Here is a 26,753-nt window from a genome sequence, read left to right as displayed (position 1 = left end):
TTTTCAGATTCTTTTCCATTATAGGTTATTACAAGATATTGAGTATAGTTCTCTGTGCTATACAGCAGGTCCTTATTGTTTTTTAAAATTAATTAATTTATTGTTTATTTTTGGCTGCATTGGGTCTTTGTTTTTGCACGCGGCTTTCTCTAGTTGCGGTGGCGGGGGTTACTCTTTGTCGTGGTGCGGGGGCTTCTCATTGCGGTGGCTTCTCTTGTTGCGGAGCTCAGGCTCTAGGTGCACGGGCTTCAGTAGTTGTGGCTCATGGGCTATAGAGCGCAGGCTCAGTAGTTGTGGCGCACGGGCTTAGTTGCTCTGCGGCATGTGAGATCTTCCTGGACCAGGGCTCGAACCCGTGTCCCCTGCATTGGCAGGTGGATTCTTAACCACTGCACCACCAGGGAAGCCCGGTCCTTATTGTTTACCTATTTTATATATAGTAGTGTGTACCTGTTAAGCGAAGACTCTTAACTTATTCCCCCCCACTCCATCCCCTTTGGCAACTATAAGTTTGTTTTCTATGTGAGTCTATTTCTGTTTTGTGAATAAGTTCTTTTGTATCATTTTTTTAAGATTCCGCATGTAAGTGATATCATATGATATTTGCCTTTGTCTGACTTTACTTAGTATGATAATCTCAGGTCCATCCATGTTGCTGCAAATGGCATTATTTCATTCTTTCTTATGGCTGAGTAATATCTCATTGTATATATATATCACGCATCTTCCTTACGCATTCATCTGACGATGGACATTTAGGTTGCTTCCATGTCTTGGCTATTGTAAGTAGTGCTGCTATGAACATTGGGTGCATGTATCTTTTCAAGTTATATTTTTCTCTGGATATATGCGCAGGAGCGGGATTACAGGATCATATGGTAACTCTATGGATACCATGAGTTCCTGATTGCCTGGATGTTAAGTGATGAACCCAGTATTAAGAGGACCACTCAGCAACTTGCCTGTCTTTTAATATTAGTAGAAATAGCTTTACCACTGGCCCCTGATTTTGTTTCTTGTATCTTTCTGTGGATTGCTGCCTTTCAATCAGTGCTCAATGGCAGGGTGGTAGTTTCAGTTGTACCTGAATCCTTCACGTGCCTGAGTGTGTGGGGGACTGAAGTGCGTGTTCTCAGCATGTCAGTGCAGTGGGTCATTGCACACATATTTGAGGCCCAAAGGCCTTTAGAGTTGGACCCGTCCTTCTTCATGTGGACAGATGAAAGCTTTTCCACATTCAAAGAGAAGTGCCAGCCTGGACTTAAGTTGCCGTTTTGTTAATTTAGGTAAATTTAAAGTCAACTCTGTAAGAATAACTTTCTTAAAAAGCAAACACGGATTTGATAAGTTCAATCATGACTTAAAACACAGGAGATGGATAAACAAAGCTCAAACATTGAAATCATTTACATTCCTCTGTTGTGCTGGTCTGTGTTCCTGGCTAGGCCCTGTCCGGTGGGTGTGTTCACACAGGTTATGTGGCCCCAGCTCACAGCCCCGGGACGGGTGGCAAGGAGCTACCACTCCAAGCTGAGCCCTGTCTCTGGGGCACACCCCACAGGCCTCACCTCCTCCCCACCTCACTCGCCCAGTGAACCGATGCGTGCTCCCCCCCACCACTGCCTGCTGGGAACCTAGCCAAGGCCTAGGAGGCACCCTGGTGGCTGCTGACATGCCATGCGGGTATCCTGGCCTCTCCCCTACCATTCGAAAGAGGCTGGCATGTTCTGAGCAAGATTTTGTGTAAATAAATAACTGGTTTACAAAAAGTAATAGAAAACAACAGAAAAAGAGATGTCTCCAGTGCCCTCTATTCCCGTTACCCGACTATCTCTGAGATTTGGCAAATGATTCTACTCACTACTTACCACTTTAATCAGGACTTTATAAATGGAAGTTTTCACTGAATGGAGAGTTTTGCACGTTGAAGAAGGTGTGTTTGTTCACATCTGCACACATCCACACACTCTCCTGCCACCACAACGAGGGGTGAGCACCGTCCGTGAGCACCAGTGATGAGTTGGGGGTGTTCTGTCACCTCCACGGCACCCTTCCATTCTCCCCGTTCACCGCTACTAACCTCCATCCTTTCCCACTGAGAGGCACCCAGAGGAAAGGCTCCCTTCCTGAGTTCACATAGTAGGTGGCGGAGGCGGCAGCCTGGCCCGGAGCCCGGGTCCTTGTCCGGCGGCGGGGGGGCACCCGCTCCTGGGCATCATGCCGTCTACCCTCCCTCGTCTGCGTTCGGGCCTTCTGTTTCTGGAGGCGTCTTCTGCAGATGAGATTCGACCCAGCGCTGTCCATCACCGAGCAGGAGCCCCGCCTTGTCTGGCCCGCGCTGCACATCTTGAGAAGCTCTCGAAGCAGTAGCCCCTGCCCTTGAAAGAGACCTGAATTCAGTGAAGCCTTCTGACTCCACGGAGGAAACGGGGGCCTTTTCCTGCAAGCATGAGTGGAAACCAAAACACTCAAGTCTCTCATCCAATAGCCAATGTTAGAAATGGGCAAAGCTGGCTGCGCCCTTAACGAGAGTGGGGGATGGCACGTGCTTTTTCAGGAGGCCTGGGTTGCACCGGGGGGACCTCAGGGTGCCCTCGGCCTCTTCTGGCTGCTCGTCATCCTGGAGGGGATACAGTTGGGTCTCTCAGCTGATGAGGCCGATTTCTGTGGGTGTAAAGCAAAGAGGTGCAGAGTCTCTTGAGGTTAAAGAGGTGCTTTTGGGCAAAGCTCTGTGGGTCAGGGAGTCATGGAGGCTGTACTGTGTCTAGGGTCCTTGGCCGGGCCACAGCCGTGAGACCCTGGTCGGGGGGCTACAGACACACGGCCCAGCACGGTAATATTTCTAGATGGCTGACCTGGAATCCGTGTGTCTTGAGGAAAACGATGGCTAAGCTAAGGGCTGAGGAGTCACGAGGTTACCTCTGCGTGTTTAGGACCAGGGGCAGGAGTGGGGGGAACAGTGACCCAGGAGGAGGGAACAGCATGGGCACAGCCTCGGAGCTGACAGAGGGGTCCGGAGCACGGGGGAGACTGGAAGAGGCTCCACATTGTTGGAAGGGGTACTGCAGGTGGAGGTGGAGGCCCCTGACTGGGACACGGGGGAGGGTGGGGCCCGGGCCTCTGAGGATGCTGGGTGGTCAGGCCTGTATCCCAGGAGCAGGGCGTTGCCACCCAAGTATCTCAGTTAGATTTGCATCTTAGGAAAGCTACTCTGACTGAGGGCATGGGACGTGACCTTGAGGAGGTCAGAGCAGAGGCGGGAGGCCCCTTAGGAGGTGGTGCCTTCCTGCCAGAGGGAGACACAAGAGGCGTGGGCCAGGTGGTGGACACTATAGAAATGGAGAAGGCGGTAGAGGCAGGGGGTGTGCAATAGTGAGGATCCACCGGGCTCTGTGATTGGTCAGAAGTGGGCTGTGCCGAAGACGGAGCATCCTGAGCACGTGACCTGGGGGCTCCCGGGTGCAGCGCCCTGAGCCTGGAGCACCGGGGTGTAGGGTAGGGCCTCCTCTAAGGCAGGGGGAGTTTGCAGCATCTGTGGGGCAGCCACGAGCCCAGTGGCCACCGGGTGTGTGAGTGTGAAGCTCAGGAGAGAGGTGACCTGGGAGACAGGCCTTAGGCGTCCGAAGCTGGCCAAAGGGGGCTTCCTGAGGGGTATGGAGAGCGGGGAGAAAAGTCTAGAACAGGACTGCAAGGACACCCACCTTTAAGGGAGGGGCAGGGGACAGAGGAAGGTGGTCGCCCTGGCAGTGAGGGCTGTGGATGCCCCGGGAGATGAGGGGTCACAGCAGCGTCATGGGAAGGTCACCTAAGCAAAGGCCTGGAGTCGCTGTGGCCTTGGCAGGAGCGGAGACTTGATGGCGGCCGAGTCAGGCTGCAGAGGGCCGGGAGGGAGGTCGGGGGAGTGCGCTGGTCAGTGGACACCGGGGTGAGTGCACAGCTTGGGAGCTGTCTGTGCTGGGGTGGGCGGCGGGGAGCCTGGGGCTCTGGGTGCTTTCAAGGGGAGAGGCTGGCGTGGGCTGGAGTGTGGAGGAAAATACAGGAGGTGCTCGATCAGACGGTGGGGCAGGGGCCGTGCCCAGAGGCCAGGATCCCCCCCCCCAACCTGGTGGAGGCAGGTGCTCCCTCCCTCTGCCTGGAGGGACAGGCAGAGGCCGGGCATCCGGGAGGCTTGAGTGGTGGGCAGAACTGCCCAGCCTGTTCTGATGGTTTTGGTTTTTCCCTGAAGCAGGAGGTGAGCTGAGTGAAAAGGGGGTGGGATCCTGGGCTGGAGGAGAGCAAGGAGAGGCTGAGACGGTCACTGGGGGAAGGCGGAGGGTGGAAAGGAGCCCACGACCGCCGGAGAACGGAGAGAACAGAGCTGGAACTGGGGTGCGGGGGCACCCCCTCGTCTTCACTTCATTCCGTCTGTCTGTTCTTGTTACGCTGTCCAGGACTGACACGGGCTCGTGGTTGCTGTCTGTTCTCTGTGACCCTCATGAACTGTAAAACGTGACGTCCCCAGGATCTGGGTCAGTGAGGCATTTGGGGATCTCCGCGGGTACAGCCCTCCCTCTGTGGGTGTCGCCTGACCTCCGGTCGGGGAGCCCTCAGGAGCCTGGTTAACGCAGCGCCAGGCGGCCACCGGGCAGCGAGCAGAGGGTGGGCCACGAAGGCCTGTCTTGTTTGCCGCTGTTTGTCCTTGTAAGATGGTATTTATCACGCTGCTCCAGGCAGATGGTGCTTCGTGGGGTACAGGATAAAACGCGTTATGCTGATGCATCCTCGCCCGCGGGGCCCTCACAAACTAGACAAGACACTTTCTGGCCCGAGCAGTCAGCTGTGCAAACGCTTATTATTAAACGTCACAGTAAATATTTTTTATTTTTTCAAAGCAACTCTAAGGTATTTGAAGCAGAACTTGGAAGCCAGAATGAAACTGTTTCTATTTAAGGTTCTTTTCAAAAGTTGCATCTCGGGCTTCTCTGGTGGCGCAGTGGTTGGGAGTCCGCCTGCCGATGCAGGGGACACGGGTTCGTGCCCCGGTCCAGGAAGATCCCACATGCCGCGGAGCGGCTGGGCCCGTGAGCCATGGCCGCTGAGCCTGCGCGTCTGGAGCCTGTGCTCCGCAACGGGAGAGGCCACAACAGTGAGAGGCCCGCGTACCGCTAAAAAAAAAAAAAGTTGCATCTCAAAGCAGAGAGTTGGAATTCCTTGATCTGGCCGGCATTGAGGGACAGGGTTAACACCTGGGGAAGAACACCACTAATTCTGTAGTGCAGATTTAGAGGTAAACTTGGCTTACCTGTCCTTGATCATCTTGACTGTGGCGCGTTAAGGCTTGAGGGTCTTGGAGGTGGACTGGCTCCAAATCCTGGCAAACAGCTTCACTTCACTTGTGCCTTTACTTGATTTGCAGTTATTTTCTCCCCGTGTGTGGCTCGTCTTTTGTTGTCTCGGCAGAAGTTGTTTTGAAGAGCAGAAATTCTTTATTTTGATGATGTACAATTGATCAAATTGTTTTCTTTTACAGATTTTGCTTTTGGTATCATATGAAAGAAATCTTTGCTTAGCCCAAAGTCACAAGTATCTTCTTCTAGACGTTTTATAGTTTTAAGAATATAAGATCTATGATCCATTTAAAGTGAATTTTTATATAGGGTGTGAGGTATGGAAGGAATTTTATTTGGTGCTGGACGAGGGCGCACCTTTGTCCCTTGTTGCAAATCAGTTGACCATATATATTCAGGGTAATCCATTTAAGGTGGGTTTCTGCCTACTTGCTTTTGGAAAACAATGCTAACAGCGGGTTAGGTAATAGGTGTGGCATTTTCCGGTGTTCAAAGTGTTATCCAGTTCTCTTTTCAATTAGATTTTGAGGTTTATTGCAGCCCCTGGAGGTATTTGACATGAGTATTATTTCCTCCATTTCATTCAGGAAGGGGGAGCCCCCCCTGGTAGAAGGAGTCACTTAGAGTCAGAGGCAGAGGGGGGCGTCCCAGCCAGGGTCAGAACATTTAAAATCCAGGACCTTTTCCCAATCGCATATAGATGAGGGTGGGCTGAGGCTCTGGCTTCCCACCAAACTGAATTTTAATTCTAGCTCAGTTCAGTCCTAGCTGTGTGATCAGGGGCAAAGTAATTAACATCTCCAGTGTCAGTTTCCTTGCCTTGCTGCACAGCTAACTCCCTGTAGGAGGTCTGTTGGAATTAAAGATAAAATATACACGGGTCTAGCACAGCGGCAGAGCATGTATTAGGATCTATCATTATTACCATCACTCTAATTTTCTGAAAGTGTGGGTTTTCTAGAAGATACAGAATGTGAATATAGGAGATAAAGTTACTAAAGAAGAAAGTGATTCCAAGTTCAGGGACCTAGATATACAGGCAGTCATTTCTGGAATGGAACAAAGGCAGTCATTCTAATTGTTGAATGTGGTAGCGCTGCAGTGAATTTGTTGGTGGAGGATTCTTCTGGGGGCACAGGTCTTCATTTGCTAGGATTTCCTTAGGGTAGAGGGGAAAATCACATAGAAGCTTAGCACAGTGTTGGCTTCTGCTAATACCCCTTTTATTATGTGTCAGGATATCCATGTTAACACATCTCCACTGTTTGTGGATCAGAGGCTCTATTTTCTCCCCTCTGTGTTTAACCATCAGCTTCTCATCCAGAAAGTGATCTTTGTCTTCTTGGTATGTGTGTGGTTTTTCAAAGTAATTACAACTTCGTATGAACATTTGCCAACTGCCTTAGGCTCAGCATTCTTCTTTGTTCTCGGTTTGCAGGGTGCAGCGCTGAAATACTTGCCAACCATTGTCAACGATGTGAAACTGGTATTTGATCCCAAAGAGCTCAGGTAAGCAAGCACCCAAGGCGAAGGCTTCTGTGTGCCACGCTTGGCCTCCTTTTGAGGGCGTTAGTTCGCGGGATGCTTGGGTTGTCTCATGTCCACATAGTTCAGTGTCCTGGATCTTTCTGGAACATGTTCTAGTGATGGTGTCTGTGACACTTTGCTCATTATGTCTTTACGTGGAAAAGGTGTCATCTATCAACAGTCACAATATTTTCTTTAGAAGATTATTTATAGCCTCATGCATACATAATACAAATTGGGCATTTTGCATGCTTTAGAGTTTAAAATTCCATAAGTGGTTCTTCGGTTTGGGTTTCAGCACCGAAACGTTTTGACTCGGGAGCTTTAATATTGGCGTCTCACCTCCTCCACCTCATTACCATACAGCTTCTCTCTGGGGGCTCCTGCCCAAGGGCTGTGAGCCTCAGACAGGAGCCGCAAGTTGTCAGCTCAGGTGATAGTAAAACGAAAACCAAACCAAACCAAACCAAACTCTGGGCAAGCTGGACACTGGCTTTCAGATGGAGGAGTCAGGCTGGGGACCGAATCCTTCCCTTCACCTTCCGATTTTGCCACCGTCACCATCCAAGCTCAGTCTCAGTTGTCTACTGTGCAGATGTCACTGCATTTGGAAAAGAGGTGTCTTGAGCAAGTGGGTGCACGGCCTCTGTGACCCCAGACATCCACAGCACAGCCCTTGTCTGCTCCTTGTTTGGATTTTAACATTTGACACAATAAACTTACCTGCAGGTGGTGGCACCACTTGACCAGCCAGAAAAGTCCACCTGAATATTAGTAACGGGCCATCTGTCCCTCGGCTGGTTAAACGGAGTGAAAAACGGTCACCTTTCTGTACTTTATGTCCACCATGGGTCACTCATACCCTGGAAGTGAAGGTTGAGGGGCCTTTGGGAAGCTGCTCTTCCCACGAACCGTCACGTGTCTGATGTGCCTGAGGATTTAGTGTCCCACATGGACATATTTATTTCTGCTCCCAGGCACTGATAATACTGGTTCTAGATTAGCAGGCTCTAAATGAGAAAAGGAGGCACAGATGGGCCCATGGGCAGCAGGTCTGCCCTCCTGGGTCTCCGTGTGCTCTGTGCCTGCAGCCCGGCTCTCAGGCAGTGGTCCAGACAACGGCAATATCAGTAGCCCCTGGGAATTTGCTGAATCTTGGGTTCCTTCCCAGATCTTCTGAATTAGAAATTGGGGTGGGGCCCAGCTATTTGGTTTTAATGATGCCTCCAGACACTTTCAGTGAATGCTGCTGTTTGAGAGCCTCAGGTCTGGAGAAACAGAGGACGAGGGGGGAGCTGCTGTTGGGTGGGCCTGTCCTCCTGGGGCCTGGGGACCAGGCCTTTGCTCACTAGAGGGGTGACGTCCATGTTCACAAAGGGTGCTTGTGCCTTGTGCTTGGAGATCCAAGGAAGACTCCCTTCCCCAGGACCAGTCCCATCTGCTCTTGGGCCCTTGACTCTTTCTGCGGGCATGGGTTCCTGTTCAACACCTTACCTACTGATTTTTTAAAAAATGACATTGCAAATCATGGATGTATTTTCCCCTGTTTAGAAAACTGAGTCATGTTTTGATGAAACAGAAGAGATCACAGAGGAGAATAACTCAAAGTTAATTCCACGAGGATCTGGATCTTTCTAGTTATCTTTTGTGTGCAAGCGTGTGTGCACACACACTAACACACACGTACATACACCCCTAAAAGAATTCAGCATTACATTTTTTATTTTACAGTCGACTCCCGTGCTGAAGACATCTTGTTTTCCCACATCAGCAAGGAGACTTCTACCGCATCACCATCATCTACTGTTAGAACAGTTTTGTCACCCCAGTAAGATTCCTCGTGCCCAGTAAGAGTCATTGCCCACCCCCACCCCAGCTCTAGGCAACTACTCACCTACTTACTGTGTGCATAGATTTACCTTTTCTGGGCATCTCCTATAAATGGAATCGTATAATATACGTGACCTTTTGTGAGTAGCTTCTTTTCACTTAGCATAATGTTTTCAAGGTCTATCAATGTCAGGATTTCATTCCCTTTTATGGGTGAATTGTGTGGACTACTACATTATGTTTATCCATTCATCAGTTGATGGACATCTGGGTTTTTCCACTTTTCAAGTGTTATGAATAACATTGCTATGATTCACATACAGGGTCTTGTGTGGATAAATATTTTCATTTCCTTTGGGTATGTACCTAGAAGTTGAAATGCTGGGTCGTATGGTAACTGTGTTTAACATTTTCAGGAACTGCCAAGCAGTATTCCAAAGTGGCTGCCCCATCATGCATTCCCACCAGCATGGTACGAGGGTACCAGTTTCTTCACATCCTAGTTACTGGCTCTCTTTTGGATTATAGCCATTTTAGTGGGTGTGAAGTGAAAAATAACATTTTAAAGCATCATTCTTTTGGACGAGATTTTGGCCCAAATTGTATAATGGGCCTATTCCAACATTCTGGTGGCATCTAATGACCATTCACTGAACGTGCATCTCGGTACTGTCCTGTATCCCACTGGGTCATTTTGCAGTATTTCCAGCATCTCTTTTCACTTGTGTCTTTCCTTTTATAGCAAAATGTTTACGGATTTCATCCTAAATGTTCCCGTGGGTTTGCTGACCATTCAGAAGCTATATTGCTTGATTGAAATAATTCACAGTGACCTCTTCACACAGCATGGTGAGTGGAACCCTGAGAATCCTTAAAGTTTCACATTCGTCATTGTCTGTAGACCTCACCCCGTCTGAATTCTCTCTTCTTTGTCGAAAGGAGTGGGGAGGGGCTTCCCTGGTGGCGCAGTGGTTGAGAGTCCGCCTGCCGATGCAGGGGACACGGGTTCGTGCCCCGGTCCGGGAGGATCCCACATGCCGCGAAGCGGCTGGGCCCGTGAGCCATGGCCGCTGAGCCTGTACGTCCGGAGCCTGTGCCCCGCAACGGGAGAGGCCGCGGCAGTGGGAGGCCCGTGTACCGCAAAAAAAAAAAAAAAAAAAAAAAGGAGTGGGGAGGTTGTAGCCAATTTAAACAGCTCGATGACAAGACAGGAAGATTTAGCCCTTACCAGAGAATGGTAATTGGCATATACTGTAGGTAATCGATCATTGAAAAATGAAGGCACAAACCTTGTAGTTTGGAATTTAGATGTACACCAGAGCCCTAGGATAATCAGCATACATTGTAACCTTTAAGATGTGTGATTATCTATCCTGGGGAGGCAATCACTGGCCTCCATTGAGATGATTGCAACAAAAAATTTCAAATCTTCTTTAAATGTAGAAGTCATGGTTATGTCTTAGCCTGAACTTTGCATTCTGTGACAGCGTTTCTTCAAACCCTGCTCAAAGGAAAAAGAATTTTAATGATTCCTCAACTCATTTATCCTAAGGAACACCTCACATTTCCACACATTATCTCCCTACCCTTTTAATTAATCACTTTCTTTCTGTTTGGACACATTGAATTAATATTTTACACTTGTCAAGAAGTTTTATTGAAAGCTTAAGACCTTTGCATAATTCCACAACCTTCCTCATTTACTGGAGACAAATGTGAAGACTGTTGAATGACATTCTGATGGAGAGGCATACATTTATTCTATTCCATTTGTGTCTAGACGTTTGGCTGTTCCGTTCATTTTCTTTTGTCCTCGCGTGTGGTGTTGTTTCAGGGATGGAGCAGCTCAGGCCTGAGATGTCCCTGTTGAGAACTCAGTGTGTGTCTGGATTAGTCCTTTGTACCATCTAGACTACTGGACCCTATGTTTTCCATCTTATTTCTTGATTTAACTTTATACAATTCACTGGAGTCTGCACTTACAGCTAAGGCTTATGTCAAGAGGAAATGTTAAGACTTCATTTGGGTGGGAGTGTTCTTCTGGAGAAAACACATCAAACCAAGAAGTGAGTAGCTTTTTGTAGCCCTTCCAAACAGACATCTCTTTCTCACTTGCATAAAAGAAAGTCAACTGTGTTGCTGTTATTTGGGACTCAAAGCCCATGAATCTCCTTAAGCCAGTAATCCCAACCGTCAGTATTTCAGGCTCTTCTTGGAAGGCTGGATATTGAATTGCTTATTCTTTAGGTGTCTTCTAAAGCTTGGGACTTTGTGAGACTTCAGGGAGGCATGGAGGCGATACGTGGAGATGCTGCTTCACTGTTTCTTTCCATATTGACTGAACTGTATACCACAGCAGGTGAAATCCCCTGAAAGTTTTATATCTGGGTCTTATTAGGTAGCTTACTGATATCACTCCTTCCGACCATCCAACCCCAAGACACGCAAAACCACACACCACCACGGTCACCACCATCACCGTCACCATCGCTGCCACCACCAGTGCCTTCACTGAGCTAACAGTTATCAAAAAAAAACAGTTATCACGGATTGACTGTGCTTGGCTTTGATTGAGTGTTGATACAGGCATGACCTTCTTGAGGACATATTACATACATTTCAAAATTTCTATTGCAAAACTTTGTTCCACGTCCTTTGAATAAGGACCTAAGGCATAAATGGTTCAACTAAAAATCTTTAACATAGATCTTCTTTTAAGAGTATATTTCAAGGAAATGTTTTCTTCTTTGGACACTTTATTTCTTTAGCTAGTAGGTAGCTTGAAGGCAAACTTAGTATTTATTTTTGCAAATTATATCAGCCGTTGTATTTGGCGGTTGTGGTTCTCTTTACTGTGCTCCATTTCTGTTTGCACTCCTGTAAGTCTTTTATCATAGACTGCCTTAAGTCTTGTTTTGGAAATAATGCAGCATGCAAATAAATATTTAGCTTTGTTTGACAGGGAGTTGTCAGGATGTGTAACATTTTGGAATTATTAACTTAGTATCTTTCTAGATATTGCAAAGGTAGGAATTTAATCTTAATAGTCAGTTGCACCCAATGTAATAAATGAGATTGTAGGAAATACATGAATCCAGAATTATCACGGGCAAAATGAGCCAGAATTAGCCTGAAGCTTCATGTCTTACAAGCAGTTCTAGAATTGTCCAATCAGTCGACATTGTCTAAGCCATAATCTTCAGTGCAAATGTACTTCCAGACGCTCACTGGCTGCCTGGAAGCATTTCAGAATGCATTGTCCAATGTGAAAATGGCCCCGCTTACAGGCTTGAGTTTTAAGAAGCTTTCTGGGTAAAGACAGCAAGGACAGCCCTGATTTTTCTCATCTTTAGGCTCCCTGCTTCTTCAAAGTTACCAAGAGCTGTCTTACCTCCTTGTCAGGAAAGGTTTATCACTGGAAATCATCCGGTTGGTCTGTTCTTACGAAGATGTCATTACTTGTGCAAAATAGTCTGTGCCACATTTGGTATAAATATTTAAAGCCAAACCGTTTTCTGGTGAGATATGATGGCTGTGATTTTCTGGCCTTGTTCCATTTCTTGTTAATTTGTAAAACAGTGCAGTTGTCCATGTGCTCTTTCCCGATCCAAGTGGAATCAGTCAAACTAACTCCCTTCGTGTCTAGATTTTTGGAATGTGTTATAAGTAGGTTTAGCTGCACAAGCTCCTGGATGTGCTAGGCCTTCGTCAGTGTTCTCTGGGGGATGTGGTCAGAGTGCATCCCTGTCTGGCTCCTCCGGTTCCTCTCTTGGGCTCCAGGGCACGTCTTTGCTCATCAGCATGTGTGTTGCTTCACTCATGGAAGAGACTCACTTTGCTGCTTTGCTCTAAAACGTTTCTTTTCATCTCCCTCCAATATCAAAGATACTGCATCGTTTTGAGAGTCTTACTTTGATGGAAGTGGGAGGCTGATCTGGGTGCAGCGAGGCTGGCAGTGAATTCTGAAGCTGGCATTGCTCCTCTGCAGGAAAGCCTTCCCTTGCCAGGTTTGGGTCCCAGCAGGCCAAGGCTTCCAGGGCCCTGGTTGGCTCAGCCTGGCTCCTCTTCTGTCCTCTTTAAGGACCAGAAGGCTGCGATTGCATCCTGCTGGGTTTGTTAGGCTACAACAAGAGATGTGCCTTTTGGCAAATGGGGTTGTGTTTGGCCCCAGCTCGTGTGGACACCACAGCTGCTGTCACTGCCATCTGTTCCCGGCCGTCCCAGCTGTAAGGCTCCTTCTGAATCAGGACCTTGCAACTCCCACTGCCTCTGCAACCTCCACCCTGGTCCGAAGGAAATGAGAGTTCTTTACAGAGCTGTCCTTCCCGCTGCTCACTTCCAGTTGCCATCCTAAGAAGTCGTGCCTCCTTGGCAGAACCTGGAACATAGTTGTAGTTGCAAGGGTGGCTGTGGATTTGAGTTCTGGCTTCTGTACCGGGGAAAGAGAGCTCAGAATGTAGAAATCTCCCCCGCATTTAAGAAGCCTGTTCGGAAAATGTGTGCGGACCTGGCCGTCCTGCATGTCTGCCACAGCAGATGACTGACCACGCCAGTGCCCCAGCCCCTCCGCAGGTTTCCAGCGACTCAGAGTGCACGGTTGGTTGCCAGTCACATTAGCCTTTTCTCTGAGGACATGTCTGTCTCCCTTTGCTTTGCTTAAAAAGTAAAATGAATGACTGGTTTGCATCATTTCTCCTGTAAATGATTTTACTTCCTCATTAATAAAGAACTACGCGTGTCTGAAGCCCTTGCTGGGATGAGGGCAGGCAGCTCACGAGAGGATGGCGAGTGTGTGTGGGCTTTGTAATCACATTGCCTGGGTTCAAATCCTGCCTCTGTTACCTGCTGACTCAGTGACCTCGGGTAAGTTACCCTCCAGGCTTCAGTTTCTCCAGCTGCCCTTTGCTTCTTGCCTCCGTTATGTATCTTGAAGCTTAATGCATGTGTGGTACTGAGATTTACACTCAGTGTTTCATGAACATTCAAGAAAAGTTAGCCATGTCTTTTCATTTTTGTTGAGGATTCATTAGAAGAATGGCCGGTGAGACCCTGCCCTCATGGGGGGGTGCGGGGCTATCATGTCAAATATGGGGCAAAAGAAAACAGACCTGGACCAAATACTGGAAGGGAGTACATAGCGAGCTTTCTCTGAGAGGTGCTCTGATCACCCTGCATAAGTAAAATGTCCCCAGACGCACTGCCCCTGGGCTCCCTCTGCGATTCCCCACAGCGTGCAGTCATTGCCTGGTTTTACCTCTTGGTTTGCTTATTTTCTCTGGTCCTTCCTTAAAATGAGATGTCTTGGAGCGCGGCTTCTTGTTCATCGTGTTGTTCCTCTATCTCTGGTGCCTAGAACAGTGCCTGGTTCACAGTGCATATTTATCGCATGTTCAAATCCAGCACTTCTCTCCCCAGGGAGCAGTGCAGAGAAGGAAGCATGACATGCATATGTGGTTCACTGGATCTGAGGGAGGAGAGGTCTTGTGTTCACTCGGGGAAGCTGGCTGCGTCTCCCCATCTGGGCTCTGGATGGATTGATCATGGAGCAGGAAGGAGGTGTCTTTGAGGAGGAGTAGCAGAAAGAGAAAAGTGAGAGAGTAGAGATACGGAGGGTCATCGGGAGCGGTTGTATAAAATTAAGATCGTCGTCTTCTCTTTTTTTTTATGTGATTGCATCTACCCAGGAAACCATCTCTGGCCTCCCAGGCAACTGCTTTGGGGTCTCTGGTGTCCCATCCACTGTGCTGAGGTCTGGATGCCGATGATAATTATGACAGTGAAATAGTGTCGAGCTCTTACTGTGTGCCAGGGGCCGTGGTAAGCCCTGACCTATCTATCTATATATCTATTTTTAATTTATCTATCTATCTACCTAGATATAGATATATTAATATATATATTAATGTGTGTGTGTGTGTGTTTAATTTTTATTGGGGTATAGTTGCTTTACAATGTCATGGGGCTTTTTTTCTTTTTAAGATTGTCTTCTTCTTGCCTCTGATTTTATTATTCCCCTGTTTTGTGGAAAGATGAAGTGGCAGAGGGGACAGCTCAGCTCTACCTCTGGACTCGAGACAGCTCTTTGTTAACATTACGGAAAATTTGAAACATATAGGAAGATGAGGAGAAGAGTGTAATGAACGCCTGTGTATCCCTCGCTGGGCTTCAAAACCTGTCAAGTCGTGGTCTGGTTTTTATCTCGGTGCTCCTCCCCCAGATATTTTTCTTTAAATTTATTTTATTGAAGTATAGTTGATTTACACGGTTGTGTTAGTTTATGCTGTACAGCAAAGTGACTCACTTATACATACATATATGTGTGTGTGTGTGTGTGTGTATATATATTCTTTTTCATATTCTTTTCCATTATGGTTTATCACAGGATATTGAATATAGTTCCCTGTCCTACACATTGGGACCTTGTTGGTTATCCATCCTGTATGTCATAGTTTGCATCTGCTAATCCCACACTCCCAGTCCATCCCTCCCCCTGCCCTAGATATTTTTTTTTAATTTATTTTATTGAAGTATAGTTGATTTACACGGTTGTGTTAGTTTCTGCTGTACAGCAAAGTGATTCACTTAAACATATATATATGTATATATATATACATTCTTTTTTTTTTAAAGAAGATGTTGGGGGTAGGAGTTTATTAATTAATTTATTTATTTTGGCTGTGTTGGGTCTTCGTTTCTGTGGGAGGGCTTTCTCTAGTTGCGGCAAGCGGGGGCCACTCTTCATCGCGGTGCGCGGGCCTCTCACTATCTCGGCCTCTCTTGTTGCGGAGCACAGGCTCCAGACGTGCAGGCTCAATAGTTGTAGCTCACGGGCCTAGTTGATCCGCGGCATGTGGGATCTTCCCAGACCAGGGCTCGAACCCGTGTCCCCTGCATTAGCAGGCAGATTCTCAACCACTGCGCCACCAGGGAAGCCCCTACATTCTTTTTCATATTCTTTTCTATTATGGTTTATCACAGGATTTTGAGTGTAGTTCCTTGTCCTACACAGTGGGACCTTGTTGGTTATCCATCCTATATGTCATAGTTTGCATCTGCTAATCCCACACTCCCAGTCCATCCCTCCCCCTGCCCCAGATATTTGGAGGCAAATCCCAGTCTTCACAGCATTTCATGAGGGTGTCTTTTCAAATTTAAGTCTGTAGTCAGAGTAAATGGCATTGTTTCAGAAAACGGAGGGTGTGCAGAGGGGTGGATCCCCACGTTGGTGCCGGGAGCCCACCTTGGCTGTTCTGGCTCCTGCTCTCCAGCTGAGGTGAAGGACTTCTACTCATTACCATGCTGTGTGCGGACAGCCAATGAATGGGCAGTAATGGCTCCAAGCACTGTTTGGAGATGTGACTTGACTATTTGAAAGCTGCTTAAATAGATGACGTGCTTCACAAAAAGATGACTCTTGCATGTAATCTGCGGCATGGAGTGAGCAGATTTTCAAAGCAAGTTATGAAGAGACGGAAAGGTCAGAGCTTCATAATTTGTACGTTTGTAGCTTTGTTCCCATGTGATTATATTGTTGCCCACATATCTAGCAAAAGCTGTGAAAATGAAAGCTTAAATCCTATTATAGAAATGAAAAGTTTCAATATAATTAAATTAAAATAGACACTAGGACACCAAGGTTTGGGATTGATGCCCACACAAATATTTTACGTGAATGTTATAGGAATTGGAATAAAAGAAATCAACCTTAGATACCATTAACTTTTAAATTAGTCAAGAGCATTGGACATCCTTGCAAGAAGCCTTTCAGTTGAGAAGGGAGTTGTGCTCTTACCCACATGGGCTGCTGTCTGCTGCAGTCCTTAACCTGAGAACTTGGGAAAGCTCATTCCAGTTAACGCTGAATTTCCTTGCCTTTCAAGATCTAGTCTTTCCATATTCTCATATTCAAAGTGACCATAGCAGTTGACAGATTTCCTTTAGAGCTTACTGTCTACTTACCTTGTGTCATAAGTTTGTTTTTGCAGAATAGTGTAAGATTTGGAGAATAAAGATGTGAAGATTTAGTGGTAAGACAATCCCTTTATAGTCTTGATAGTAGTTTAGTTTAATACTCTTGGTGGATTACTTTGGTTTAAGCTTACTGTTCATTGGGGCCACTTTGTTTGTTTTTTATTTTTTCTCTGATGTTTGGAATCTAGCAGTGAGTAGGAATGGAAAATGTGCCATTCCTTCATTCTCAGGCCATTCCTGTATCTCTTTCCTTCAATATAACAAATAGTCTCCTTTTAGACAGTGTTCATCAACCTCATAAAACTTCATTTGTGTTCCATTTTTTTTTCTTTTTTCCTTTAACATCTTTACTGGAATATAACTGCTCTACAATGTTGGGTTAGGTTCTGTGTATAACAAAGTGAATCAGCTATTTGCATATGTATCTCCCCATATCCCCTCCCTCTTGCGTCTCCCTCCCACCCTCCTTATCCCATCCCTCTAGGTGGTCCCAAAGCACGGAGCTGATCTCCCTGTGCTATGCAGCTACTTCCCACTAGCTATCTACTTTACATTTGGTAGTGTATATATGTCCATGCCACTCTCTCACTTTGTCCCAGCTTCCCCTTCCCCCTCCCTGTGTCCTCAAGTCCATTCTCTACATCTGTGTCTTTATTCCTGTCCTGCCCCTAGGTTCATGAGAACCATTTGTGTTCCATTTTTGAACAATACAGAGCTCCTTAAAAATGTAGGCCTGGAGAGCTCAAATAATTTTCCTCATTCTTACTTTCAAGGTGAATGATTCTTCCAGTTGTCAAGCAGAGTAAAATTCTCCTTTTTAATGGTGGAAACATTAGTTACAGCAGCTCTTTAAAATCTGAGGGCAAAGGCCTAGATGCCTATTGGCGCTAGCTAGTAGGAATTAGCAAAGTCAGATTTCTAGACCGTTTTCACTGTGATTTAATCCAAGATTTTACATCTCTAAAAAAATTACCCTGTTAATCAATTTGTTGTGCTTTAAATCGTAGAAAGAAAAGCTGTGTGTTTAATACAGACCTATAGTAAAATATACCTTCTTAATGCTTTGGATCCATGAATAAATCAAAATAAAATCTCCTGAGCTTCTCCTCTGTGGAGAATGGAGAGATATTTCTCTTATTGAAAGGGTTCTTAAACCCAGAACTATTCTGTAGTAGTTTTTGTTAACCTGATGGATGTTTTTCACAGAAAGAAAAATTGGGGTGGGACCATGATATGCCATAATTACTTAATGTACCACTGGTATAGCATTCTGGAATACTTTAATTAGATAGTTGTGCTGAAGACGTCTAATGAACGTTACCAGCTGTGAACCCCAAAGACTAATTCTTTAAGTAATGGTGGAATATGAGTACAATTTTCTCCTCTTTTATTTTTTTTCATACCCTGAGAAAATTTTAATCTTTATCTGTAAAGTACTGTACCTTTTTTCATCCCTCATTCTATATATCACTCTATAGCTTTCATTATATGTGTTTTTGAAAAGATCATTTGTTAAAACAGTACAGCCTTTTTAGAAATGGCTTAATGAATCTAGGAGGGTGAACTCAATTTCAGTTTCTTAATTATATCCATTCCAATTCCATTGTAATTTGTTGAGTACCTACCATGTGCTCAGGACTGTTGGTTAGCAAGTTTGATTCCTCTGAGAATGGCTTCAGAGCCAGAGTAATTTTCTTAATTTACAGATAATGACCCAGGAGTTAAGTAGCAAGTCCTAGTCTGCAAGCAAAATCCCAGGCAGGGAGCTGTCCATCACCGTGGTGCTGATTAGGGAGTTGTCTTATTACAAATCCATCCCCTACTCTTTTCATAAGCTATTTCACATCCACCATAAGAATTATGCATTCTGAAAACTGAATTCACTTCAAGTGCCATATGGAACAAGATAAATTACAAGTATGTGAATAAATATACACATAAATAGATTAAACATAAATAAACCATGTAGTGTTGTGTTCATGTGCTTTTGGAGTTTTCATAGCCTTTTCTCTTCTCTTTCTTTGTGATCAAATTGGCAGTGCTACATTCCTCAGGGTGTATTGGTCTAACCTTTATCATAGTCTGTTGGCTCTCTGTTCTGCACCCACCTCTGAGTGGACTCCTGTCCCTGTTGCTTGATATTTGGGACATAAGAGCAGTCTTAGAAGAGGCTGCCTTGGTTGTCCCATCCAATCATGCTCACATTGGCACTGGGACGGCAGGTCTCTGAGTCTCCCCAGTTCACGGTTCCTTCCTGGCCCCAAGCTTAGCTCTGTACGTGCACCGTGTTGCCTACAGAAACTTGCCTGGGACAGTTGGAGGAGCCCCAGGTCAGCCTGCGGTCTCCTATGTTCTCCTTCTAGACCCTACTTTTTTCTGTTGCGTAAACCCCTCCCTGAGGGCACAGTCCTTCCCTCGAGATGGAGTGGACAGACCATTTGGTTTTGACGTTGTTTTTTTCACTGTAGAGCTCAATATGGGGGCAAGCAGTAGAGGAGTGTGTGCTGGGCCACACTGGCCAAAACCTGTGTTCTTGGTGAGCTTCACGCTCTTGGGTAAAAGCGTGCACACGGCTCCCCAGCTCTGTATTTGTCTCTTTGTTTTCTCATCCTCCACGTGGTAAGATTCTGCCCAAGGATAGGCAGACCTATCGAATTCCTCTCAAATGTACCAAGCTACCTCCTTAAATGCATTTCCATCCAGAGGATAGATTCCTGGTCTGACCAGTACTTTCCACACTATCTTCCCTGGCATTTTGTTTGAGTCTTTCTAATATTTTCATCTGCTTTTAAATGGGACTCACTTTAGATTTTTCTCCATTGGTTCTTCTTCCATTTCTTTCTTCTGACACAGTATTTATTATTATGATACTAGTGGCTGGTTAACCGCTATGATTATACTTCTCTAAACTACAGGATACAAAATAGCTGCTGCCCCACTCCCTTCTTTCAAAAGGTGACACACTTTTTACGAGGCCTGGTGGCTTCATCCGGAAGATGTGTCTTTGACCAGCTTCTTTTTCCTATTGTTCTGCAATCTGTATCTTGCCATGTTCACTTCCAATTTTCAAGATACTTTTAATTGCTGTGTCACTCAATTAAAATTTTGTGACATTGGGTACCTCAGAGATGACAGGCAGATTATCTTATTTCTGATCATTTCAGCGCTCAGCCAAGTGGTGCTGAGAATCTTCTTACCAGAATACTTACAGAGGTACTACCCGTAGATAGGAATTGAAACACAGTGCAGGGCAGTTGTATTTACTCCATTTTACAGACAAAGAAACGGAAGTTCCGAAAGGAAAATGGACATACTCAGGGTTACTTGATGTGAATTTATCCTGCTGGTACTGCTAATAATCAGAGCTTACTTAAAGTGAATTAAAGTAGGGCCTCCCTGGTGGCGCAGTGGTTGAGAGTCCGCCTGCCGATGCAGGGGACACGGGTTCGTGCCCCGATCCCGGAGGATCCCACATGCCGCGGAGCGGCTGGGCCCGCGAGCCATGGCCGCGGGGCCTGTGTGTCCGGAGCCTGTGCTCCGCAACGGGAGAGGCCACAGCAGTGAGAGGCCCGCGTACAGCAAAAAAAAAAAAAAAAAGTGAATTAAAGTAATTCTTGGAAAAATTAAATCTGCATTAGACATGTAAAGATACCTGAATCATACATGTTGACACACACGTGCACATGCATGGGTCATAACGAGCTCTGGCTTCAGGATCAGGCATCTAATTCTGGCTCAGCTGCTGCCTGGTCCCTACATTCTGGCTCCTGGTTCCCACATCTGTAAAATTTGGACATGAGTAGATTGCTCCTGTGACCCCTTCCATTGCTGGCTCTGTTTTCTTTATTTCTGGTGTTTAAAGATTTGTATGGAAGGAGAGAATTATTTGAACAAATCGAATCATGTGGGTACAATGTTCTTAGACTGTTGAAAAATAAGATGACTGTATAAGATGAATAGCAAGCATCCCCCATTTATATGGCTCTTACTGTTTAGTTCTCATTAAAAGTGTTCATCTGGATCTTAGTTCTATGTAACAGGCTCAAGGTTATTAAATGCACTTTATGGATCATTTGTTTAATGTGACCAAACAAAATTAAGAAGCACATTATTTAGTGTTCATAAAATGAAAGTTTTAAATGGACAGATTCATTCTTGTATTTGCACCTTGCTTTGATGTAGAGCTGTAATGGAGTTATAGACGGATATTCTGCTTGGACATTTATAAGCTGATGATGCCTGTTGAATACCTTTTATAAAGATTAATATTTTTTACTCTGTGCCCATTACCAGAGCATTAATCATCATGGCTTCAGCCTGCACAGCTGAGGATGAACAGATGTGAAGTCATTGCTGTCTGTAATCATAGTGGATCACACTGGGAAAGGGGGTGTGGAAGGCTGGCTGGTGTGTTGCAGGACCTCTGATCCCCATGGCTGATTTGCATGGTGTCTGAGCCCATGGGCTGCCTGCTCCTTCCTGGCTGTCTGGGCTGGGCTGTCAGCGTTCCCTTCTGTGCACGGCAGCGAAAACCAGGACAACTGTGCTGGCTGGTTTTCGCTTCCTTGTGGGGTCAGACCTATGCCTTGACTCAGACTACCAGGTGCTGATGAGGCCTGCAGTCCTGTACGTGTGAAGAGGATATGACAGGAGGAAGCTGTGGCCTTGATTCTCCTTCCAAAGCTGGACACTGGTTTATTAAAATGAGAAATCGCACAAGAGGTCTAACATCTGCTTCCTAACATACTCCCAGACTGCGCTGTCCAACCGAGTTAGAATGCCAGCTACGTATATAATTTATAATTTTATACAGTCCACAGTAAAAAAAAAAAAAAGTACAAAACAGTTGGTGAAATTAATTTTAATAATATATTTTATCTGAAATATCATGTCAACATGACTTTGATCTAAATGTGACAAATGGCATGTTTTACATTCTTTTTTCATCCGAAGTCTCTAAAATCCAGTGTGGTTTTTACATTTATAGCACATCTCAATTTGGATGCTAAATTTTCATCACAGATGCTTGATCTGGATTCTTAACATTTAATATAATTTACCATTGGTAGTAGACTTACATACCCACGTTCTTCCCGTTGTTCCAGTTGTTAACAATAACTGAATCAGATGTCTTTTTTTTCCATTTAAGTAAAAATATTGCATAAAATTAACTGAAATGGAAAATTCTACTCCTCAGCTACTAGCTACATTTCAGGGGTTCACTGGCTACCCTACTGGATAGCAAACTCTAAGGCATTAGTTTTCTGTGTGTACTTTGTTGAAAAGGCTGACTTTGCATAATAATATTATTTCTGTTACTGTTATTGACAGCTACTATTTATTGAATGCTTACTCCTTGCCAGATACACACATTATATCATCTAATTCTCACAGTAAACCCGGGGGGTTAACAATATCAGGCCTATTTTGCAAAGAAGGACAATTAAGGATTAGAGAATTTAAGTAACTTGTGTAAGATTCAAGGCAAAGAGTGAGCAAGGTGGATTTTATTATTTCCTGTGTGCATGGGTAAACTGAACTTTCGTGAGGCCAAAAGGCTTTTCCAAAATCAAATAGACTGTTAGTCCCAAACTCCTAATTTGTCCCTCCCCTCTCCCTCCCCTTTGGCAACCATAAGTTTGTTTTCTATGTCTGTGAGTCTTGGGATTAACAAAAGCACACTACTATATATAAAATAGGTAAGCAACAAGGACCTTGTGATAAGCAGTATCTTGTAATAACCTATAATGGAAAGCAATCTGAAAAAGGTTAGATAAATGTATAACTGAATCACTGTGCTGTACACCTGAAACTAACACATCACTGTAAATCAGCTCGACTCCAGTTAAAAAGCCAACAAACAAAATCGAATAGACTGACCCAGGTTCCTGGACTTCCAGGCAGGTATTTGTTGCAGCTGTTTTCCATGTGGTTATCTATGGGTAGTTTATTTGAAATGTGTTTTCTTTTTAAAATATAAGAGTTTGTTTGGTTGATTGTTTTTCTTTCTTTTTTTTTTCTTTTTTCTTTTTTTCTCAAGTGGAGGGATTGTCAGCTTCCTGGACCATCTGTTTGGAACCAAATGGGACAATCGGCCCAAATCATGCTAGAGAAATGGCATTCTGTTCATGAGAAGGGTGTTCAGGATACTGAGTTGGGAAACTCAGCATATGACAGGAGATTCCTCTTCCTTGGTTGCTTTAAAACAGCTCATTGCAGGCGTGAGTGTGTGTGTGTGTGTGTTGTGAGTGTGTGGAAATTACGACTAGCTCTGTGACCTGTTTCTACTTCCTGGGACGCAGTCTCCCTGAGAGCAGAGGTCTTGTTCTCATCCACAGGAGTGTGTGTGGTGTGAGTGTGTGTGAGTGTGTGTGTGGTGTGTGAGTGTGTGTGGTGTGAGAGTGTGTGTGAGTGTGTGTGGGTGTAGTGGCTTCCTCTGTGCTCTTAATTTTTTGTCTTGACTTAACAGTAAAACTTCAGGATCTTTAGTGTTTTTCCAAACTTGTGTCCCACCACTTCTTGAAAAAAAACCTGGAAGGAGCTGAAATGCAGAGTAGAGGACGTCCTTTGTACAGTGAGGTTTGTTTTCCTTTGCTTGGGGGTTGCTGGGTGGCTGGGCCGGCACCAGGAGGTGGACCTGCTTCTCACCTCAGACTCTCCTGTGATAACCCTGCACCTGTAATCACAGTGACCCCAGACACCGCTCATGTGCAGGTGCGAGCACACAGACACTCACACACACGTGTGCCCGTGCGCCTGAACACTGCTGTCCGGATCGGCTTGGACACTATCCAGTGAAACTGAGTCACCAGAAAGGCAGGAGCGATCTTGCTATGATGCCTTTGTCCCTCTGGTGTGTTCCTAGGATGGGACGGGGTGGCCCTCGGCTGCAGGTCCTTCCTTGACTGATAGGAGCACAGTGCTAGGTTTACGCATGAAAAAGGACAAACAGTCCTATGGACAAAAGTCCTATGCAGCAGCTGTCCTGCTGGGAAGAGCGCACTTCTCCACATGAGCACATGCATACGTGCACACACACGCTTGCACATGTGCTTGAAGTCACTGCACACACATGTGTGCACGCATGGACACACGCACTTCCACTGTCAGGTCTTAGTGTATGTGTGAGGGCTACTCCTGTGGATGAGAACAAGACCTCTGCTCTCAGGGAGACTGCGTCCCAGGAAGTAGAAACAGGTCACAGAGCTAGTCGTAATTTCCAGCAGTCCCAGAGCTGGCACCTGAGGCCGGACTGTCCCCAGGTCCGTCAGGGGGCTGAGCTGGGGCCTGCTGATCACGACTCACCGAGAAGGTGGGTGTGTCAGCTTGGGCTGCTTCCAGCTTTGGTCCCTGCGGCCGCTGCAGGACTCTGGGGCGTTGCCATTCTTCCTGTGGGGACCTGGGACATGTTTCTGAAGGTTCTGCTGCCCTGTGACCCTCTGTCTTTGGAGGCCTGCCTGAGATGCCTGGGGTGGTCATTGTGCCCGTAAGAAAAGCCCAGGCAAGAGGCTGCTCCTGCCTGGTGATCTGGTCCTGTGACGGGCATGTGGTCAAGGGCTGGGGCCCTGTCCTGGGGCCGGAGGGGTGGTCCTCCACACAGGAATGTTGGAGCCTCACAAAGTCCTGCTCGTGTTGTCTTGTTTCATCCTCTCGATGAAGTAGGCTTATCCCCATGACCCGCCTTTATCTTGACCAGCCAGAGATGGGGTGGGTTATGGAGTTAGAGCTACAGTTGTCCTATGGATGTTGAAAGCATCCCACGTGTAAATACTATGGTTTCATCTGAAGGATTATAACAAATGGGTTTTTTATGTTCCCAGGGGTAGGAGAATGAAATGTCTCTAAACATGAAAAAATGGTAGCGAAGTGTCCAAAAGTTTGGTGTCCAAAGCCTCAGAAGAGGCTGGATAACAAATGCACAGAGCAATCACAGACCCCTGGGCTGGGTGGAGGGTGGTGGGCGTTCCCACCAGGTAGCCAAGGATGGCTGATAGCATCTCTCCCTGGGGAAGATGGACAGGGCGGCCATCACTTCCCTCACCCTGGAGTAATTCTGACCGATGACACCAACACACTCGATTACTTCTGAGAACGGTGAAGTCCACACCTGCCTGTCCGGCGTGACAGATAAATGACGCCGTGTGAGATGGACTTCGGCCAGAGCATCTGGGTTGCCAGAGCCTAAAGAGCCATTTCTGCCATCTCCGAGTCCAGAGCTGTGTTCCCTGACCTTCTAGGGCTGTTCATGGACACACGCCTGCTCCCGCGCTGGCCCAGCAAGCCCACTCGGCCTTCTACCGCTGTGGGGTCCCTCCCAGGCTTGTTTCAGACATGGCTCTGCTAAGCCTCCGTTGTCATGTTTTCCTTGGTTATGTGGTCAGGGTCTGTTTTGACCTGCTCAGCTCTTCGTGGCTCTTACTTCTCCCACTGACATGTCTTGGAAACTAGACTTATCCCCAGAACGGTGGTGGCAGTGATGGGGATGACCACGCGGACAGGGGTGGCCGAGGGCCCACCCCCTGTTGAGGTCACACTGGGTGATGTGTTTCAGGTGGGAGGGGAAGAGGACTCATCCTGGAGATGTTCTGCCTGGGACCTTGAGGCTGAACGCAGGCGGGGCTGCACTCAGACAGCTTTGCCAAGGGACCTCTCCTGCCCCTTGGGTGCTGGGAGCCGGGAGTGCAGCCCCTACTGTGGATGTTGTGCTGTGGTGTGGAAGGTCAACAGAGCTACCGGGGTGGATGTAACTTGTGAACGTCAGGACTGTGTAGGAAAGACATTGGATTTGGGATGCCTGTGGAGTTCACGTATGCAGTGGGTCAGCATTTTGGGCAACTGCATTTTCAGGCTGGATTCACTGCATGTGGTCATTTTCCTGTGGCACGTCCCTTGGACTGGCTTTGTCCTTGGGTGGCTCTCTGATGCCTGGGCTCCCCTTTCCCCTCCACGCTGGCAGCCCGTCTCGGCTTGGGAGCACTTCCATCACAAGTTCAAGGGGCTGTGGCATTCAGAGAGATGCTCTCCATGGGGTCCTGTGTTCACCCTTGGCGTCACAGGAAGGGTTGGGTGGGAAGATAAGGGAATTGTGTGATGGCCCCTGACATCCAGGAGCACCAGTGTGGAGAGACTGCCTGGTCCCCGTGGGGCACCGCCACCTCCTTGTGCTGTGCTCGCACTCCCTCACCTTCGGCGACCCCTGACGTCATAGTCATCCAAGCCCGGCTGGCCTCTGCCCGGAAGATATGCAGTATGCAGCACTTCGACATCTCTGCGTTACCCCTGCCTATGTATTGGTTACTGTAATGGTGACGTCAACAAGTAAATGCATATACTCATATATTCATTGGACAAAACTCAATCTGGAAAAATGGAGTTGCTATCAGTTCCTTTTCTAGGGATTAAATCAAAATGGAGCTTGAAAAAGCCTTAGCGTGAGCTTCCTACATGCGGTCCCCTGGAAGGCAGAAGAGCGGAAGGGCGTGTGTGGTTTCTGCACCTCCCCCTGAGCTGCCTCGCGCCTCCGTCCCCATGCCTTCTTTACCGTGTACTTCTCGGGAAAGTCTTCTAAGCAAGTCTCTGCATACTTTCAGGAACCATTCCAATGTTGCATGCTTATTTTTTCCTTATATTCAGAAAACTCAGGAAACATTAATGCAAAACTTGCTTTTAGGTATCATTAACACTGGAAGTCCTAAAATGTAAAATTCTAGAAACAAGCACAGGATATTTAATGTTCCCGAGCTCTGCTGTCTTTTCTCTCGTGCACTGCATTTTAAAGGGACCTACAGTGACTGGGCTGGTTTCACCATACAGAACTGGTGTGGTCAGCAGACAGTTCACATTGGGGGATGGATGGTGCTGGTGTTAAAACAGGATTTCCCAACAGGAAGAGACAATTAGTAATTGCATTTCATCTCGAATCTTATTTGTGTCTGGTTCATTATTTTTCTTTGATTTTTCTGAACGTTCTTTCTATCGTCCTATCTAAAAAACTAATGAAAACCCAAGTGATCTTTGATCCTTAGACCCCAGTGTGCCTTTATTTCACAGCCGTGCTTTCCAGAGCCGTGTCTGTGCCCCTATTTTTGTCTTCTCATC

At 46.5% G+C, this 26,753-nt stretch overlaps 1 protein-coding gene across 2 annotated transcripts in view; it reads left to right on the top strand.

Annotated features, from left to right (window-relative positions):
• The window catches only part of DOCK1 (dedicator of cytokinesis 1), a 535,058-nt gene that overhangs the window by 177,081 nt on the left and 331,224 nt on the right, over positions 1–26,753 (top strand). For both annotated transcript variants that reach the window (XM_060098409.1, XM_060098408.1), the window contains exons 24-25: positions 6,766–6,836; positions 9,427–9,533. In XM_060098409.1, the coding sequence (XP_059954392.1) occupies positions 6,766–6,836; positions 9,427–9,533 (178 nt within the window). The remainder of the gene's footprint in view (positions 1–6,765; positions 6,837–9,426; positions 9,534–26,753) is intronic.

This window comes from Mesoplodon densirostris, chromosome 1 (assembly GCF_025265405.1).
Source record: "Mesoplodon densirostris isolate mMesDen1 chromosome 1, mMesDen1 primary haplotype, whole genome shotgun sequence".
NCBI classification, from domain to species: domain Eukaryota; kingdom Metazoa; phylum Chordata; class Mammalia; order Artiodactyla; family Ziphiidae; genus Mesoplodon; species Mesoplodon densirostris.
The sequence above is the reverse complement of the archived record's forward strand: the minus strand, read 5'-3'. Positions and strand labels throughout refer to the sequence as shown.